The sequence below is a fragment of the Chionomys nivalis genome, chromosome 4 (assembly GCF_950005125.1).
Source record: "Chionomys nivalis chromosome 4, mChiNiv1.1, whole genome shotgun sequence".
Classification (NCBI taxonomy): domain Eukaryota; kingdom Metazoa; phylum Chordata; class Mammalia; order Rodentia; family Cricetidae; genus Chionomys; species Chionomys nivalis.
In genome coordinates, this window is record NC_080089.1 from 34,440,332 (window position 1) to 34,459,762 (window position 19,431).

The window sequence follows — 19,431 nt, forward strand, 5'->3', positions numbered from 1 at the left end:
GCTGAGAGCTCTCTCTCACACACAAACCAAATCTGGGGGAAGTGAGGGTGGGAGACAATGAGTGTCTAAGTCCCTTGCTTCCTGCCTGCCATTTGTGACACTGTGGCCTTCCTGTGCTGTTCCATAGCCGCACCCAGGCAGGAGGCTGTGCCAACTACAGAGTCCCATGTAAACACAATTGGCTCCCCTAGACAGAAACAAGGAGAAGCAAATTTCTACTCCAGACCACTGCCCACTGCCCCATGAGAAGCTAGTGACAAGGCTGTCATCGTAGGCCAGTAGATGGTGGTGCACACCTTTAATCCTAGCCCTTGGGAGGCAGAGCCAAGTGGATTTCTGAGTCTGAGATCAGTCTGGTCTTCAAAGTGAGTTCCAGAGCAGCCAGGGCTACACAGAGAAGCTTTGTCTCAAAAAAAAAAAAAAAATCATCATAATAGCATCTCATGTACATTCAAATACATCCTTCCTCCATACGCACTCCAGACAGAGGGCTGGCTGACCTGGCTACCTGGATAACAGGGTTGTACCTGAAATGATGCAGGAATGAGGCCAGCGTGAGGCTTAGACCCAGGCATCAGGCTTCCTGGCTGGGATCCTGCCAGCGTAATACAGAACAGCAATTGGAGTCCAATATTCTCTCTGGTTTGAGTTCAGGCTTTGCCAGTACTGATTGGCCTCATTAGTGAATTGGTTTGGGCTTGGTTTCTTCATCAATGCATGAAGAGGATCACATCTACCTGTCTCTTAAGGTCACAGTTCAGTGACATCATTCATGCAACCATTAGCACCGCATGCAGCACATTCTGATTAAAGTACAGGCTGTGGTTGAAATCCACAGTGACAGGTGTGTGGTGGGCCTTCCCCAGATGTCATTAGACCCATCCATTTGACCCTAGCTGGGAGGTGTTTATATATACCTAACAAGAAAAAGCCCAGCCCTTCTCCATGCCTCCCTCCTCCTCCCCCGCCTCTCCTCCCTTCTCCTCAGATCCACTTGCTCATTCAGTGAGCATCCCACTGTTTGCAGTGGACACCACAGGCTGGATCTGAGCCGCCTTTGCAAACCTGCTCATTTTCTCAGTCAACCACGAAGTCTCCAAACTCAGCAAAAGCACATTTGTTGTTTGTTTCCCTTGGTCTTTATATGTTACCCAACGGAAGACAAAGCCCCCAGATTGAGTAATGGAAGAGAAAACGCAACACCCCCAAAGCCTCACCACATCTGGACTCTGTCCAGCTGCCAAGTTTCAAACGATGTGCTCTAAAATCACTGAGTCATGAAGTTTCTCTCTGCTCCCCCACACTTTCTCTGAAAATGCACATGTGCATGTACACACACACGCACATACACGCACACGCACATGCAGGTTGCTGATGGAAACACTAACAGACTCTCAGCTGTAACATCTGTTCAGTGTGATCTCAGTTCCACCCTCCTGCAAGTTATACATCCGACATCTCAAGTGGGATTAAAATCATGTTTAATAGTTGGGTATGACATAAACTATTTATACCTCTGAAATTTGGCAGACTCCTAAAAATGCATGTCATGCACATCCCAAGGAGAGGGATGGAAACAGGGACATGGTATTCCTGGATCTAGGGGTAGAGATGGAAATGAAACTGAGTGGAGGAGAACCTCCTGGGTCTTTTCTCCCGAGGCCTTAGGGATTGAGGGTGCCTCAAAGAGTGAGGGAAGAAGCAGAAGAGGCATCTACAGAGTGAACAGATAACAGGGTGTAACTGAGCGTCCAGCAAGTGAGGACCCGAGAAGAGTCCTCCAGCGGGTACACGCTCCATCTTCTCGCTTCCCACGGGCTCATCACTTTGTAAAGAACACCAGGGGAAGGATGAGCCTTTGGAAGGTTGCCCCTGAGCTCCGTGAAGGGTTTCTAGAGATTTTTGAATAGACACCATCATCTCAAACAAGAGTTAGGCTGAGATCATCTATCGCTCACCAGGACTCGATTTCATAATGGGAGTCTAACAATGCACAGGAGTCCTGACAGCAGCCAGCAAACTCCTCTGGCCAAATTTTTTTACCAGGAGGCATGGTCAGTCGGCCAGCCCACTCTGCGTAGGACCGTGGGATTCCTGAGTCAGCCTTGCCTCGGAAGTCACGGGGAAACCACTGGGAAGATGCTACAGGACTTGCAGGGGGAGGTGCAATAACCCTAAGAAGTGGAAAGAGAGACCTCATGGTGGTCCCTTGCCATAGCAAGCCCTTGAATCTCGCTTTGAAAATAGAAATTAAGGTGGACGAAATAGCTAACTGTATTACTCAGCTTCCCACCATTATAGCAAACACATGAGATGACAGTAAAGGGGTAAATAAGTTCATTTCAGTTCACAATTTGGGATGAGCCACTTCATAATCAGAGCCCCGTTGGTTTGGATGGGGGGGTGGTAAAGAGAGCACATCCTAGATGGAGTGTGTGAGCTAGCAGAAGCGCTCACTTGAGGGCCAGGGAACAAGGGGAAAGGAAGAGACTAGGATCCCACAAGACCTCTCCTAGACTTCCTACTGCCTCCGCTCCCTCAAAGCTCTCAATCCCCCCTCAATAACACGTCTCTGAAGAACAAGTCATTAACCCATGACCCTAGGGATAGGAGGAGGCTTAAGTTTCATGCTATAGTACCATGATGTTCAGATAAAAAGGTACACAGACCAGCTGCTCCTGTACCAGAGTAGATACTCTTTCTCTCTGTGTGTGCCTATGTATCTGTTTCTCTCTGTCTGTCTGTGTCTGTCTCTCTGTATGTCTGTGTGTATCTGTCTGTCTGTCTGCCTGCCTGCCTGCCTGCCTGTCTGTCTTGTGTACATGTGTGTGTAACTCTCTATGTGTCTGTGTATCTGCTTCTGTGTGTGTGTGTATCTATCTGTCTTCTCTCTATCTGTTCTCTCTCTCTCTCTTTCTCTCTCTCTCTCTCTCTCTCTCTCTCTCTCTCTCTCTCTCCCTTCCTCCTGTCTGCATCTGTCTCTGTCCCTCTGGGTTCTCTGTCTCTCCCTGTGGTCCTCACATCTGTCCTCTATGTTATACGCTTTGCCACGCCCACCCCAAACCCTTCCATGTGCTCTTTCTGTGGCTCTCCATCTCCCAGTTTCTGTCTCCTCCACCTCAGATCACTTAGCACTTCAGAGTGTGGCTTCCTATCTTCTCAGAGGAGAAAACGAGCGACCCCGGCACAGGATGCTGAGGGCCTGGTGACACCAGCCTGGACTCAGCAGAGATGATTGTGTGATGAAAGGATGTAGATGCCACTTTCAAGTTACCTGGGGCCCCACAACCTTTACGTGGGGATAATAAACAGACATTTCACAGACAGAAAGTTTGTACTGAGGGCTGAGTGTCCCTTCCCCTCGAGTGGATTGGATTGGAAACTAGGCTGTACACACCTGGGGCCTGGGAAATCGGTGCACCAGAAACGAATGCTCACTTCCCTTCAGACCTTGAGTCACAGAGAGACTGCGCCCAGCACCCAGGGCGACCTGAAGCAGTCACTCCCAGACTCCGGGGACCCATCGCGATGGTGCCCGGGTAGGAGGAACCCTGGCTTTGACCTTCCATGCCTTCCTGCCCTGTTCCTTCCCCAGTCTGTATGTGACTCTCTTCTGCCTGCAGATCCCCCCCTTGTCAACTTGTCGGTAGAACCACAGCCGGTACTGGAGGACAACATCGTCACGTTCCACTGCTCTGCAAAGGCCAACCCAGCTGTCACCCAGTACAGGTGAGCTTCGCTGCTGTGAAGACAGCTTGGTCTAAGGCTTCTCCACCCCGTGCCTGTCACGTGGCATGTCACACGTGGCCACGGAATGTGCTTCACAGCAGATGTCCAAACAGACTTCTCCCCTCCCCCACTCCAGCCCCACCCGCGAGCCAAGCAGACCCTCTGTTTTCTTCAAGCTCCCCTGCACTCCCTCTACCAGGAAACCAGGAGTGTCTCTCCCGTTTCAATGGCTTGTTTATTCCATATTTCTGAAATGACAGAACAGGGCTCAGATAAGTGTTGAAACCACTAGCAGAATGGGTAAGTTAGTGTACTTAGCACTGGATACCTGGCCAGAGCTCAAAGGGCACCTGGGATCCTGCAGAGCCACCACCCCGCCCCGCGTCCTCATCCACAACACTAATCCAGGCATCACTGTTTCTCCCATGTTTATCTCCGCCTTCTGACTGAGTTTCTCAGAGGCAGGAACTGCAATTTAGTCGCTTATGGCTCTCAGCATGCAGTGTATCGCATGGCATAAACTAGGCATTCCTTCCATGCATCTGACTGATCAAATACGCCTTCGGAGCTGCCGCTCTGGGCAGCTTTCTGTCTGTGCACATCACCACACAGCAATCCAGAAACTAAGTGACCTCACAGGTACCCAAGTGCAGGTGTGGGATGCTCGCTCCTTTAGATGTTTTGCAGAACTTCCGATGACCCTCACTTCCCAGCAGCCCAGGCTTGATGGCAGAGGCCAGGGCATCACCTCCACTATGGATATGAGCTATTAAGCTGCCACTTCTGCAAGTGGCACAAATGCTAATGGTCCCAGACTAGGAAAGCAATGACTAGGGATGTGGAGGAGAGGGAAGACATGAGGCACAAGGCCGAGCGGTCCCAGCAGGTGGAAGAAAGGGCAATGGACCACAGAAGATGCCACAGCAGGCTCAGAGTGGACATAGTGAACTGCTCTGGCTCCCTGTGGTGTGGATAATAGAGCAGCAGTGGGGCCAAAAGTCAGGGAGGCCCGCAGTCTCTCTATCCATCCCTCCTGAGTTAACCCTTGCTGCACTGGAAGCAAGAAGATCAGACAGCCTCTGATACCCACCACGAAGGTGAAGAACCTCCCACTCCCAGGAATCCTGTGATCCAGGCAGTTTGAGAGACTGGTTTGGCCTGGATCTGGCACTGCCCAGAAGTGACAGAGGACACAGAAGGAACTAAAAATGGTTCCTGTCTCTGAGCTTCTAACTGCACCTGCCATCTCTGCATTTCTCTCCTGTCTGCCCCCAGCTCTCAGCTCAAGGTCCCTCGACAGGTGTCCTGTACCCAGGAGACACTTCAAATGCCAGTTCCCTTCTCATCCATAAGCATCCCCCACCAGACAGGCAGACAGCCCATCCACTGACCATCACAGCAATCCCCCAGATGCCTATGGGGCCCTGGAGACTGGAACACTCGACCCCCCATTTCCATGTCACTGCCAGACTCCCTGTGACCCGAGGGCCCAGTGATCTATGGAACAAGCATGTCAGCATGCCCTCCACCTGTCATCTGACCTCAGTAGGGTACCCAGCTGCTAGGGATGACTCTCAAGGACACAGAACAGCAAGGACAAGGAGAAAGTGTGAGCCTACACCGGAGGTCATTTTGAAACACGTGATCAAACGTGAACAACTAGCAAATCTAGGTGATGAAAGATGACAGCTAGTGAGAATATTAAAACTCTTCTTTCAGTTTGAAACTGGAGTTTCTTCAAGCTAACAAGTTAGTAAATGAACACAGAGAGAACACGCAATTTCCCTGGACCACTGTGTCCTGTGGGACTCCCTCCCTCCTTTCCGAACCTACCCTGAAGCATATTTGAATCCCACATGAGCTCCTGGTGTAAGAAGAGACACAGAGTGGCTGGGCTCCCTGCACATGACCACTGTTCTTGTTTGCTACCAATTCTTCGGACCTTCTGATTAACTGCTGGTTCTAAGAGCGTAGCAGTACCAGCTCGGGCTTGCTCTAAGGCTCAGAAGACCTTGGGAGCCCTTTTGGCTCCCGGGAAGTGGTGGGAAAGCTAGGGTGGTTGGCCTGGTCTGTTGAGGCAAGAAGAGGTTTGGAGCCCCTGTTTAGCCCCTTCCCTCCACCAAAGTCTTGCCAGCCCCCCACTTCCATTTTCATGTAGCACTTGTACCCAGGAGGAAATGCCCTAAACAAGTCTATAACAGAAGTACATTAATATTTTGTCCCCAAATGAGGTTGACAAGATTATAGGAATCTTTTCCTCTTCCATCTGTTCATCTTGATTGTTTCCTCCCTGGTTCACCTAAGAGGCTGTAATCTCTAAAATTAAACATGTTCCCTCTCTCAACCCTACCCTGAGATGGCCCTGACTGAGCATGGGCGTTGCCTCTTCACTGCCCGCAGGGACTCAGAGCCTGGGTTAGTGGACCAGGCTTAAACACCAGAGGTGCTCTGGACTTTATCCACTGGAGGTCTCCGGCAGATATGGGATAACAGAACACAATACAAGATAAAGCGTACAGGGCTGTTTGACACTCCAGCCTGCAGATGTGACATGTTGGGCCTCTTGATTCTGTGATATAAATAATTAATCCTCTTACATTTGTTCGGACCAAATTAGACATTGATTGAAAAGGCTTAAGCTAAAGCAGTCCGGCAAGGGCCTGGGGGAGATGGTGAAGATGCAGTGGTGGGGACCAGGCAGAGGGGGCCAAGCCACAGACTGTGAGGGGATATGTGGGTTAGGAAAGAAACTGCTCTTTGGTTCTGGAACCCTGCGGTCCAGTACTGGAATGAGATATTCTCAGGCTGAGTGCTTCTGGAGGGGCTTACAGGGAGCTGTTTGATGTGCGAAGGGAGTAAGAGAGGGGAAGGAAGACTGGATAGTCAAGATATGAGCAGAGGTCCCTTTGTGAGTTTGGAGGGGGTCCCCTTCCAAAAAAGCCCAGGGTTCAGCCTCCTGAAATCCAGTCCTGTAGACAACTCCCTCCTTCTACCATGACCCTGAAACAGGAGAGTCAGACCATCCTTCCTGTCGTCTCTCCTTTGGAGATTTGACTCAGATTTCACCTAAAGTGGAAAACTTCCCATGGCCAGCCTATCCTAATCCTTCTCCTTTTCTTCAGTTCCTTTGGGTGAAAAGAATGCCCACCTGGCATGGAAGGTGCAGCCACAGGTCCTGGAGTACTGGGTTCTAAACCTATTGGACTCCAGGAGTTGCAACAATCAGATCCTGGGGAGTGTGACCCTCCCTAAGCTCCCCAGTGAGGGTACCAGAAAGAGAGGGAAGAAGATTCCATTTTCTCCAGGATCCCCCAAAGAAACACAGCCTGCCTGTCTGAACCAATGCCCCTGAGCACAGACACAGACCCAGCCCCAGCCATATGCTATGAGTATCAAGTGTGGAGAAAGCTTACCTGGGCCTCTCCCCACCCTACCCCCTCAGCAATCAGCTCCTCACCAGAGTGTCCACCACTTAGAAGCCCTCCCTCCCTTCAACAGGGTGGAAGGAGTAGAGGCTGGACACTGATCCCCAGCTGTGTGTCTGGAATGGAATTAATCCACCTCAGGCAGGGGCCGTGCCTGACTATTAAGTCTGGTCATTAAATTGAAGTTAGGAATTGAAACGACTCATGAATAACTCATAATGGTTTGCTGGGAAGCTCCTTAAGCTCTCAGGGAGCTATGGTTTGCTCTGTTGTTAAACTATAATTGTTATTATTAATTGTGTTCTTAATAGTTACTCGATATTAATTCACAATAACAACCACACGGCGCCAGTCTAGGTGTTCCTTGGGATGTGGAGAAGTAGCCACCTCTCTAGGGGCTAGACAGGACACACTGGGCCGAGAACCAGTGGAGAGAGGGAGGAGATAGGATCAGTATCACCAAGAAAGGGCCGGGAACAGCGGAAGGAAGGGAAGAGGAGCAGCAGTGGTCGCGAGGAGGGGCAAGTACATTCAACAGCAGTGGAGCCCAGAGGCTCTGGAGCTCTGGAAACATCCCAAGACGAGCTGAAGAGTCCCAGGAACCTGGTTAGAAGTTTCGTGTTTTCAAAGAGTGAATGTTGTGTACAATAAGTTTAAACCAAAAAGTCGTAAATGCTTTCCCTTTAGGGATCTATATTCTACATCTACACACACACACACACACACACACACACGTATACATTCATACTCACGCATGTAAACCCTCATAGGCACACATACACACATGCACGTACACCTGCACACATACAAATCTTCACATACACAAACACATGCACATAGACATACACACACACACACTTGCACACATTCACACCCTCACATGCACATAATATATACACATATGTAAATATTCATAGACATTTACTTACCTGCACTCATCTGCATGTGTGTTCATGCATGCACATACCTACAAACATGTAAATCCTTATATGGACACAAAAACACGGATCCACATTTATATTCATGAAAGTCCCCTATTTACACAAGTACACAAGCACATACTCACAAATGGACACGGGCAAACCTTCATGTACACACATATATGCGCATTCTCACACTTATAGATGCACATATATATTCATGCACATATTCAAGCTTGCATGCATACAAACTCCTTCATGTACACTTATACACACATGTACTTGCACATACTCACTTGCACACACTCTCATGTACACATATATACATATAGGCATACATGCGTATACTCACACTTGCACACCATACATGGAAACCCTCATGAGCACATGTGTATATGTTATACGTGCTTTTGCACTTGTACACACACTCATATGTATCTTTTTGCACATGGTGGTCATTTTGTGGCCACTCTATTATGGTGATCCCTACTCCAGGACTAAGACCAACCATGAAGCCTGAGACTTCACAGTTTCTTCCTTTCAGTACGATATTGATCAGCTCATGGGAGAATTTTTCTACCCACTGATCTCCACCCAACCTGGGCTAATGGGTCTGTGGCCTCAAAGGAACAAAGCCGAGGTGGAAGGACAGAGTTAACAGTAAAGTCAAGTCCCTACCCTGGGAGGAAGGCTGAAAAGATTTCCAAGAAGATGGGGATGCAATGAGGGATCTGCACAGTGGCAGGAGATGGGTAAGAGCATAATGCAGAGGTTCAGTAACCCATCCTACATCTTCTTGCTGGAAACCAAACTTCTGTGTATAGGGAGATGCACACACTCATGTAATGTACATGTATATATAGGACATGCATCATTAGCCCTCACCTCAGACGCCGTGCACTCAGCCTCCCGCCTTTCCCTTCAAGATCCAGGAGAGTGACCAGAATAGAGCTCAAAGCAGTATGGCTAGGCTGTCTGGTCACGAGAGCTGGATTAGCTAATGGCCTGGATACCATGGAGTGATCAGCCAGGTAACGCTACTACCTCCAGCGTGACTTACTTGTCAAGTGCCTCTGACTGCAAGGTGACCACGGTTCAGAGCCAATCACCTGCATGACTACGTTGTGGGTACAAGATTACCCCCTCCTAGTTTCCTCGAAGGAGAGATATGTCTAGCTTCCCAAAGGATGCCCCCATCAAACTCTGGCCTTCATTGCAGGTGGGCCAAACGGGGTCAAATCATCAAAGAAGCATCTGGGGAGCTGTATAGGACCACTGTGGACTACACATACTTCTCCGAGCCTGTGTCCTGTGAAGTGACCAATGCCCTGGGCAGCACCAACCTCAGCCGCACGGTGGACGTCTACTGTGAGTATGGGGACTCAGAAGGCCCTGGGGAGCAGGCGGTGGGTGGTGTCTCACTGAGACTCATCACCCACAGTCTAGGGTACCACATTTGGTGCTCACGGCTTCCTCTGCTACCACTCCCAGTTTGATCTTTGACTGTCCCAGCATCCCAGAGCACAGTGACTAGTCACCATGGACCGGGGGGCCTGACCAGCAAAAATCGAGGGCCAGCATGACTGTTCGAGCACCCTTGTATCCCAATTACCTCCTAAAGGGCCCTACCTCCTAATACATCCATGCTGGGGGTTTCACCATATAATTCTGAGGGAGACACAAACATACAGTCCATGCGTATATCTTATTATCCCTATTATCAAAATGATGGAGATGGACACTCAAGTGCACACAGTGACTAAGTGGTAGGGTGACTTATGACTTAACTGAGACCAGACAATGACCAAATCCATTACCTGTGCGCACACACACACCACCGTCCCACCGAGCGGACTCATAGCCCCCTCTTCTCACCAGTGGCCCAACAGATGAGGCAACCTAGTTAGTGGGGTGCATTCAGAAGCAGTTACGAAAACCAGAGTGGTGGCACACGCCTGCAATCCAAGCCCTCAAACGGCTAAAGCAGGAAGACTGCCTTGAGTTGTAGGCCAGCCTGAGCTGCCATCACAAACAGCACACATGGCCAGCTCACATACTGCCCTTTAGTTTTAAAAGCACTTTCATAAACTTGACGTGGCCGGACTCTTTCGTCCCACAGAGACTCAGCAGGTGTTACATCTTGAAGCGAGTCTCTGTCTCCCAATTCTAGCATTCAGGCTTTATCCCTTCAAAGAAGGGCCCCCAAGGCCTTCCAGGGCAGCTCTCCAAATACCTCAGCCACTGTATGAAACAAGGCTTGGTCTATAGGCCAATGTGCTGTAACAGGGCAGAGAAGGGCTCGCACGTACTTAGTGGAGGTGTCAGAAATGGGACCAGGACCTAGTCTACTTCTAGAAGGATAAGAAGGGTGTCTGTGGTGTCTCGGAGAGAAGACACCCTGAAAAAGTACAGGACGGAACACACTCTAGAAGGGTTCCAGTTAGGCCAAGTCATTTCAAGTCATGGTCCCAAAGCCCAGGATTCTGAAGCAGGAGATTCCCTCTACTTTCTGCAGCCAAACAGGACAGGGACAAAAAAGAAGGAGCTGAGAGGTAAACCAAGGCAGAAATCGGCCTAAGTGCATTCATCCTGTGGCTGGTACTGTCTACTCTGTGGGCCTGAGAAAAGTTGAGCCTGGAGAAGGGGGGTCTCATCCTCACTTCCGGAGTCTGCTCCCATACCGCGTCAGAGAATTGAAACAGAGGTGGCGAACCCAGTGCCTCCCTCCTTCCAGCTGGGGCGGGTGAAAAGGAGAAGAGAGAAAGAAGTCTCTCCAGAGTTCCCAGCCCTCCTGAGCCCATCTCCTCTTCTTTCCCCATCACAGTTGGTCCCCGGATGACCTCAGAGCCGCAGTCCCTGCTCGTAGATCTGGGCTCAGATGCCGTCTTCAGCTGTGCATGGATCGGCAACCCATCTCTCACCATCGTGTGGATGAAACGGGGTTCTGGTGTGGTGAGTCCTCAGGCCAGACTTCTGAGTTCTATGACAGAAACTGGAGGGCAGATAGGGAAGCAAGCAGGAGACTTTGGAGAGAGTCAATCTCTATAATAAGTCAAAGGGGTCCCAGAAAGAGAAATAGGAGCTCAAGGGCCTACCTGTACCCATATCGCTCTGAGCACACTCTGCCCAGGCACTAGAAAAACTTCCAAACTTACCCTAGAGAAATTTACCCTTAGCCTTAGCACTATGCTTTAGGGACGGCAGAGGGAGCCAACCTTTAGGTAGCCTATTATGTTCTCCGAGTTGCAGCACTGTTCCAGGTGGGGTCACTGCCCCCATTATACGGATGAGCCCCTGACGTATACCTATACCATGCAGGCATCCAGGGCTGGAGCCAGGAATGGCTAGTGTCTAAGACTGCGGTCATAGCATCGCCTCCAGCTGTCTCCCACGGGGATAGTAAGCATGACTATGAAAACCTTGATTCCAGGACCCTCCACATTCAGTTTTAGGGTAATTTTACCTGTGGGCAGCTGGGAGGTCCCAGGAGAGTAGCATCCATCTCTCCGTATGAAGAAGCCATGGTTCCTCATTTAGGGAGTCTCACGCTCCTAGCACCACCATGCATTATACCCACAGGCCTGCAGCTGGAAGAAGGGGGTGTCCATGTTTGGGGGAGGGGAGTTTCCTCTCCAAAGTCTAAATGGTACCATCTGCCTCCTAACTGCACGTCACCTTGGTGTTTACAGAGATGCTGGCCTCTTTGTCAGCCAGCGACCCCAGGCGGAGGCAGCCTTCCCTTACTCTTTGTGTCTGATCCTCCTCCCTCCTCCTAGGTCCTGAGCAATGAGAAGACCCTGACCCTCAAATCTGTCCGCCAGGAGGATGCCGGGAAGTACGTGTGCCGGGCTGTGGTGCCCCGGGTAGGAGCTGGGGAGAGAGAGGTGACCTTGACTGTCAATGGTAAGGGTCCCATGCAAACACCACAATGTGAGGGGGGAACGGGAAGGAGGGGAAAGAGCCAAGGCATCTTGGTACCAGGCATTGTCCCCAAAGGGGTAGTCACTGACTCTAGGCATTGTTGCCCCTAATATAGCATTCTGTCTGTCCGTGGAGGCAAAGGCAAGCTGGTAAGTTTGTGGACCACCTCCTCCTTTCCAATACCTTCAAAAGAATCCCAGCTGAGGAATGATTAGGTGATAAATTTTTATCCTGGCCAAGAAAAAGAGGTCAGAGGTCACAGGCCCTTGTGTGAGGCTTTAGGGTCCTGATCTGAAAGCAGGGTTTGAGCCAAGTTCTGGAAACGAACCAAAGTGACTTTATCTCAACCTAGGAAACCACCCATGGAAAACCATCTATTCTCCCCCTTTTCTGGAAAAAACAAGCCCAGCTGGATGCCTCCGCAGCACCCCTCCACTGTCCCCATTGCTCAGCTCCTGCCCAGTCGTTCTTCTGCTCTCCTGAGAGAGGCGCTGGCTGCAGAGGCACGGACCGGGTCTACTCAACCTGCCCAGACCCCAGAGCACTCACACATCACCTGCCCCAGGCAGAACCCAGGCTCCCAAGCCCTCCTGCCTTTCCTGCGTGTCCCCAGGATGCCACCAATAAATTGGCACTGCAGGGCTAAAAATAACAGCATCTGATCGCGCCTCCGTATATCCATGGCAACACAGGCTGCAGCCTTTTCCTGCCGCGCCGTGTCTGACACTCAGCTCAGTGCGCCAGGCCACAGTGAAATCGGCAGCCCTCCCCACTGCCCACTCTGGGGAGGGCGCTGAGGAGCCAAGCTGCCAGGCCTGTTGTCAGCTGTAACCCGGAGGCTAAGGACCCTCAGACACACGTTCCCACCAGAATCCCCAAACCTGGAGCTATTAACTGAGCATCCTTGTGTCTGGGGGGAAAGGGTATGTAAGGAGGGGCTGGCATTTTTACTGTTGCTCTAAGACATCCAGGCATTTCTCAATGGGGACTTAAAGAGACTGTTTTGGGGAAAGAACTATTCCTTTGCTCCTGGGAAACACACACACCTCGGAGGGACCCACAGTCCAGGGCAGGCCCTGGCATCCAGCCAACATTTATTCTGTCCGTTTTTTTTCTCAGCCTGCACACCTTCCTTAGGTTGCTGGGCGGAGCACAGCTAAAGGAATCAGCAGGAGGGAGGAAGCTGCCCCATGCTTACTTTCTGCTAGTCACACTGAGATTGGGGCCTGGAGGAAATGACCCTAAGGGAGGAACCTACACAGGGGTGGGACTGTCCATCCTGCCTGTAATTGGACAACAGGTGGAGGGGTGGTGAGCCTGGTACATCTGAGCCTGGGTGCCTAGAATGCAGCCATCCTCCAGCTCTGCCAACCCCTTCAGTGAGTGACAGCCAGTCCAGTGGCCTTTGGGAAGTGAACTGATTCCCGCTGTAACCTGAGCTGGCTCTGGGTGGGTACCCAGAGGAAGGGCGATTGGCTCTCTGGGCTGGGTTTCCTTTACCCTGGTTTTTTGTTTTCTTTTAAGAAGCCCATAAACGCATATGTATTTGTTGACAGCTTTTGGAGCCCTGAGAAACCCCTGGGGGATTCCTAGTTCCTGGGAAATGAAAGGGAAAGATTTTATGGTGTCATCACTTCTCAGCCCAGCTGCAAAGCAAAGCATTGCCCGGGGTCCTCAGAATGTAGGGCCGCTGTGGCTTGGGGCCAAAGGCTTCTTAGAGCCAAGGAACTCCGAGGAAAGCAACAGTCAGCTCATCTTTAAAGCCTTCTGAGGGCAAAGCTTGTACCTTGAAGTCACCTATATCCTGTGTACCAGATAGAGTTATTTCCTTTCTGAACTCAGAAGCCATCTTTCCCAATACCTTTTTCCCCCTTGGCTGAGAACTACTCATAGAAATGCAAATCTGTTTTAATTAAGGTGGTTAATAAACAGCAATTATGTTTGCAGCAATTTTTGTTTTGTTCTTGGCATAATTTTGCCTGTTCTCCAGATCTCTCCCTCTGTTCTGTAGTCTAAATCCTGACCATCACCTCAGAGACTGGGAACTTGCGGGGGGGGGGGGGGGGGTCACACTCACCCTCAATCCCAACCTTATCTTCCAACTGCTTAGCCCAGCCCAGGAAGTCACCTGCAGATAAGGGACACTTAACTGGAGGTTTCGTGAGACAGGCTTCATTCTGGATGGCATTTCTTGGCTGCCCAATGTGATAAATGAGACTGGACCTCAGAAGTGCGCTCTCTCTGTCTCTGTTTCTCTCTCTCTCTCTCTCTCTCTCTCTCTCTCTCTCTCTCTCTCTCTCTCTCTCACACACACACACACACACACACACACACACACACACACACACACACACACACTGAATGGGATAATTCTGGGTCGGTTGGAGCTGTTGTTTTACCTGGCCTGGCCAACTGTTATGTGGAGACAAACAAGACAATCAACTACAGGATCTTCTGAGACCTGCATAGGACTAAGGTCTATGAGCTCAGCTAGTACACTTCCCCTTTGTAGGGTAATTCCCGCCCTTGGTGAAGGAGCAACACCACTTTTCTTCCCTTATCGGCACAGCAGAGAAACCCGGTTTGTTAGGCAAGTGTGCCCTCTGCTGGACAGCTTAGAAATGGCTTGAATCCCAAGAACGGAGCAAGGCTAGATGACATTCCTTCTCTTATAGTCCTCTCCCAAGCTGGTGCTTGCCTCGACTCCCTTCCCAAACTCACCACCTCCTTTGCAAAACATTCCCCATCTGCAGATAGAATTATTTTCTTTCCTCGGAAGCCAGTTAGTACTTTATCTGCATCGCTTCTATGGTATGAACACTCACCAACTTTTATTATTTATGCCTTCTGGGGATTCTTACTTGGGAGCATTCACTCAGGATCCCTGGAGAGGTTTATGACTAATTTATCTTCAGGTCCCCTTCCCCATACTCTGTCTTGCATGCACAGGCCTTCTGTAAATGTTTGCTGAATGTTTGGATTGGTGAATACACTTCCGAACCCACCAAAGAGGGTACCAGCTGGGGCTTTGCCCTTCCTGTCTCCCTAACATGTCATCTTTCCAACAGGACCCCCCATCATCTCCAGCACACAGACCCAGCATGCCCTCCATGGTGAAAAAGGCCAGATCAAGTGCTTCATCCGGAGCACACCACCGCCTGACCGAATCGTGAGTGTTCCAGGGAGGGAGGGTGGTGAGGGCACCAGCGGTGCACCTACTCCCAGTATCCACGGGTCATCTCTGCCAAAGCCTGGGCAGCCTGCAAACTGGTTCAGGCTCTGGAGCTTCCCTTCCCACTGTAGTGGGAAACAATACCTATCTGTATCTAGAAAACACACCCTGAAGACAAAATAGGGAAGGCAGCCTCTTGTCTCAGAACAGGCAAGCTTGAGGGTGCTCAGGCCTCCAAGCCACCCATGCCTGCGTCTCCCAGAATCATCCTCTTCAGACTCTTCTGTCCTAATGCCCAGGGTATACACTGTGCCTTCCAGATCGAAACAGTCCCTCTAAAATGGCCACTGCATTATCCTGTCCTCCTCCAACCCCTCAGCCTCTAAAGCAGACCAGACAGCCTCTGGAGTTCACCAGCATTTGCAGGATGGTGTTTGCATTTAAGAAAGACTTAAGTTGTTTGATTTCTTATCATTGTGTGGGTAGGACCCGGAGGTGGAGTAAATGCCATAGTGCATGAGTGGAAATCAGGGGGCAACGTTGTGGAGTCAGCTCTCTCCTTTCACACTTAGGTAGGTTTTGGAGATCCAGTTCAGGTCATCGGGGCCCCTGTGGCAAGCGCCTTACCCACTAAGCCCTCTTTTTAAATAGAAGATTTGTCACTCCAGTCTATCTGAAACTGATAGCTGTTCCAGTAAGAAAACAAAGAAAAGGGGAGCTTATTGTATCTCTTCTGAGGGAAAGTGTTGTTTTAGTAAGCCTCTGCCCAGTGATGGTGTCTTAGTTACTTTATATCACTGTAACAAAACACCAAGACTAAGGTAACTTGGTAGCATAGGAAAGCTTTTAATTGGCTTACAGGTCAGAGGGCAAAGCAAGGGCATAGTGGCAGGAACAGCTGAGCACTCCTAGTCTTGATATACAAGTAAGAGGCAGACAACCAACTGGGAATAACACTAGGCTTCTTGAAACCTGAAAGCCCACCCCGGTGAGCCACCTTTTCCAACAAAACCTCACTTTCTAATCCTTCCCAAACAGTTTCATTAATGTAGATCAAGTATTCAAACATAGGAGCCTATGGGGGCAGTTCTCATTCAAACCAGCACAGATGGTCTTGCTAGAGGACTGCCCAGAAGCCAGCTCCACAGTGCGACAGTGCAGGAAGGCTGTAACGCAGATGGGCACTGCTCAGATAAGAGCCTTGGTGTGCCAGAGATGCTGCCTGATAAACGAAGACATTGTTAAAGATCGTTGCTGTCAAATATTGTCTCAGGCATATTTCATTTACTGCCTGAGTCATATAAAATTGCAAATAATTGCACATCATAACTATTACCTACGCCTCCCATTCACTCCTTGGGTTTTTCAATTCTAAGTCTAACACATAAGCATTGTAGATCTCCTTCCGTCACCCTTGAGCGTCGGCATGCCATCTTTCTCTTTATAGTTATTTATTTCTAGGCTAGTGATTCTCACTAGGTCCCCTAGAGGCATCGAGCAGTGTCTGGAGACCCTTGTGGTCACCACAGTGGTGAGGGGTGCTAGCCTTAGTGAGTAGAATTAAGCATGCCACAAAGAGCCCCCCACTAAGAAGGGTCTGGTCCAGAGAGAGAAAAGCCAGGCTCTCACTTCTGTCATTGAACATGGAGTAAGGTTATGTTTGTGGTTGACTTGATTAAATTCATGCAAAGACATCCTGTAAATAAAGAGATGGAGATGATGGCACATGCAATTCTAAACATACTCCTGTAAAAATGGCGTGGTGGCCCATACCTCTAATCTCAACAGTGGGAGAGAAAACGGGAATAAGCAATTCAAGGTCACCTTGTCACAATGAGAGGTGGAGAGCAGTCTGGTAATAATAACCTGCCTTCCAGAATTTGTAAAGTCACTGTGAACCATCTCTCCAAGGCCCAGCACTAGGGAATCCCAGACAGGTGGCCATGTGGAGGGTTACATGGCTGCCACCTAGGGTCGCTCTTTGTCTAGTAAATGTTCCCAATGCAGCATCACATAGAATGTCCTTGAGGTGTCCTCAACCTGTGTGAGTGTGCACGTACATGGTCAGCTGAAGACGTGTGCATGCATTGTGATGTGCTGTATACTGTGATGTGTGTGTGCATGTGGTATGTGTGATGCACGTGTGTAATGGTGTGTGTATATGCACATTTGCATCAATATGTGTTATTGGTGTGTGTGATATGGTATGATTACACAATGTGCTGTGGTACGTTTATGTGTGCATGCTGGTGGAATTCAGTATCTGATGTGCTATTGTGTGCCATGGTGTGTGCATATGTATATGGATTTGAGGTATACATATGTGCAGATGTGGTTTTGATGTATGTATATAAACATGAATGTTTGTATATGTGCGTGTGATATAGCATGTTGAGTATATGTGGTGTGGCATATGTTTATATGGTGTGATATATATTTATGCATACTGTGGCACATATACACTTGTGCATTGTATTGTGATGTAGTATATGAGTTCCTTTGAATACCTGGCTTGTGTCATGTGCTTGTATACAAAAGCGTTTGTGGTGTGTGTGCTTATATGCATGTATGTGTACAATATACTATACATGTGTGTTTATTTTCATGGTATATGGAATAATGTGTATACATACCATGTTTGCACATGTTGATGTGTATGTGTGTGTTGAGCATTCATATGTGTTTTATAATGTGCACAGGTGTCTGTGCTTGTGGTATGAGGTATGTGTGTGCACACTTAGTGTAGACACGTGCTGGTCATATGTTTGATATGGTGTCTATGCACCTGTATGATAATGTGTTTGTATGGGCTGATTGTATTCGGGACATGTGTTTAGGTTGGTGGTGTGTGGCAGTGACTGTAGACATGAACCTAACTATGTCAGCATCTTGGAGAAGTGATACCATCATCCTGACATGGACTCTCCTAACCCTGCACAATCTGGTAGGCCTGGTCCTGGAAGGAGAATGTGCTGGAATCAGGGACATCAGGGCGCTACACGGTGGAGACAGTGAGCACCGAGGAAGGCGTCATCTCCACGCTGACCATTAGCAACATTGTGCGTGCTGACTTCCAGACCATCTACAACTGTACAGCCTGGAACAGCTTTGGCTCTGACACAGAAATCATCCGACTCAAGGAACAAGGTGAGAACTGCCAGGGTGCCCAGGGAGCCAGGGAACGCAGGCCAGAGCAAGGAGAGGCGTAGTGCTCTTCCTAAATGCCACGCAGCCTCACATAGGGGCATTGGCCCCAGCAAGGGAAAATGCCTCTGCAGCAAGGGCCATTGGCCCCAGCAAGGGAAAAAAACTTCTCTGAGCGATGGCCTCTGAGGCTGTTCAGGAAAGGGTGACCACAGAGTGAGCTGGGCTCCTGGCAGTGATAAATACCCAACGGCTTCCAAAGACCCTGGCTTCCACACATTCTGCCCAAGGATGGGCCACAGCTAAGGCTGAAGGGCAGCCCTGCCCATGTGAGGGGGTGGGGGCTGGGCTCAGAGCACTTGCAACCCCCCAGGAGACACCTGAACCACTGTACCCTAGAGGAGACACTATTCAATTCTGGAGCACCGAGCTGCTGGATTTAGAGAGAGAGAGAGAGAGAGAGAGAGAAAAGATGAAGTAAGCTTACTTCACTGTGACCCATCTCTAGAACCCCATACGCCCATTGCTTAGCTCCTGGTCTTAGCTAAAACCTTGGTCTCATGCTGCACGTGGTGGTGTGTGCCTGAACTCTCTGTTACACGGTACACTGAAGTAGCAAAATCACTTGAGCCCACACATTCAAGACCAGCCTAGCCACCACAGTAAGTCCTCGTCCCAGAACAAACACTAGAACTCTCGTCTCTATTTAAAGTTCTCTGGCTCAGACTACCAAAGGGAGAGTCCCAGAAAGATGAGAACTGGGCCAGAGAAGCTTCCTGGGCACATAGCAGCAGCGTGTTGGGTCTTGAAATGGGCTGCAGGTCTTCGCTTTGCCAGCCAGTGCCCAGCCCTGGGGCTCAGGGGTGGTGTTCAGCAGGCCTGGGCCTCTGCATCAGAGGTTGGAAGCCCAGCGAGTGGTCCCCAACAGACCCCTCAAGCCTCAGTAAGTCATCTAGGATCACAAGTCTCAGTCAGTGTCTCCAAACACCTCTTCCTAATAGGTGTTGCTTTGCATAACGCTTTGCATATAATTTGCATAATACCATCCACACATCATCCAAACCTCCCTGGTACCCTGTTGCCTACCTTCTTTGCCTTCCCCTCGATGTCCTCACCCCTG

At 49.8% G+C, this 19,431-nt stretch overlaps 1 protein-coding gene across 5 annotated transcripts in view; it reads left to right on the plus strand.

Moving 5' to 3' along the window:
- Positions 1-19,431, plus strand: part of Kirrel3 (kirre like nephrin family adhesion molecule 3) — a 555,253-nt gene that overhangs the window by 523,212 nt on the left and 12,610 nt on the right. For all 5 annotated transcript variants that reach the window (XM_057767795.1, XM_057767794.1, XM_057767796.1 and 2 more), the window contains exons 7-12: positions 3,624-3,729; positions 9,294-9,442; positions 10,899-11,026; positions 11,851-11,977; positions 15,064-15,164; positions 18,116-18,314. In XM_057767795.1, coding sequence (XP_057623778.1) covers positions 3,624-3,729; positions 9,294-9,442; positions 10,899-11,026; positions 11,851-11,977; positions 15,064-15,164; positions 18,116-18,314 — 810 coding nt within the window. The remainder of the gene's footprint in view (positions 1-3,623; positions 3,730-9,293; positions 9,443-10,898; positions 11,027-11,850; positions 11,978-15,063; positions 15,165-18,115; positions 18,315-19,431) is intronic.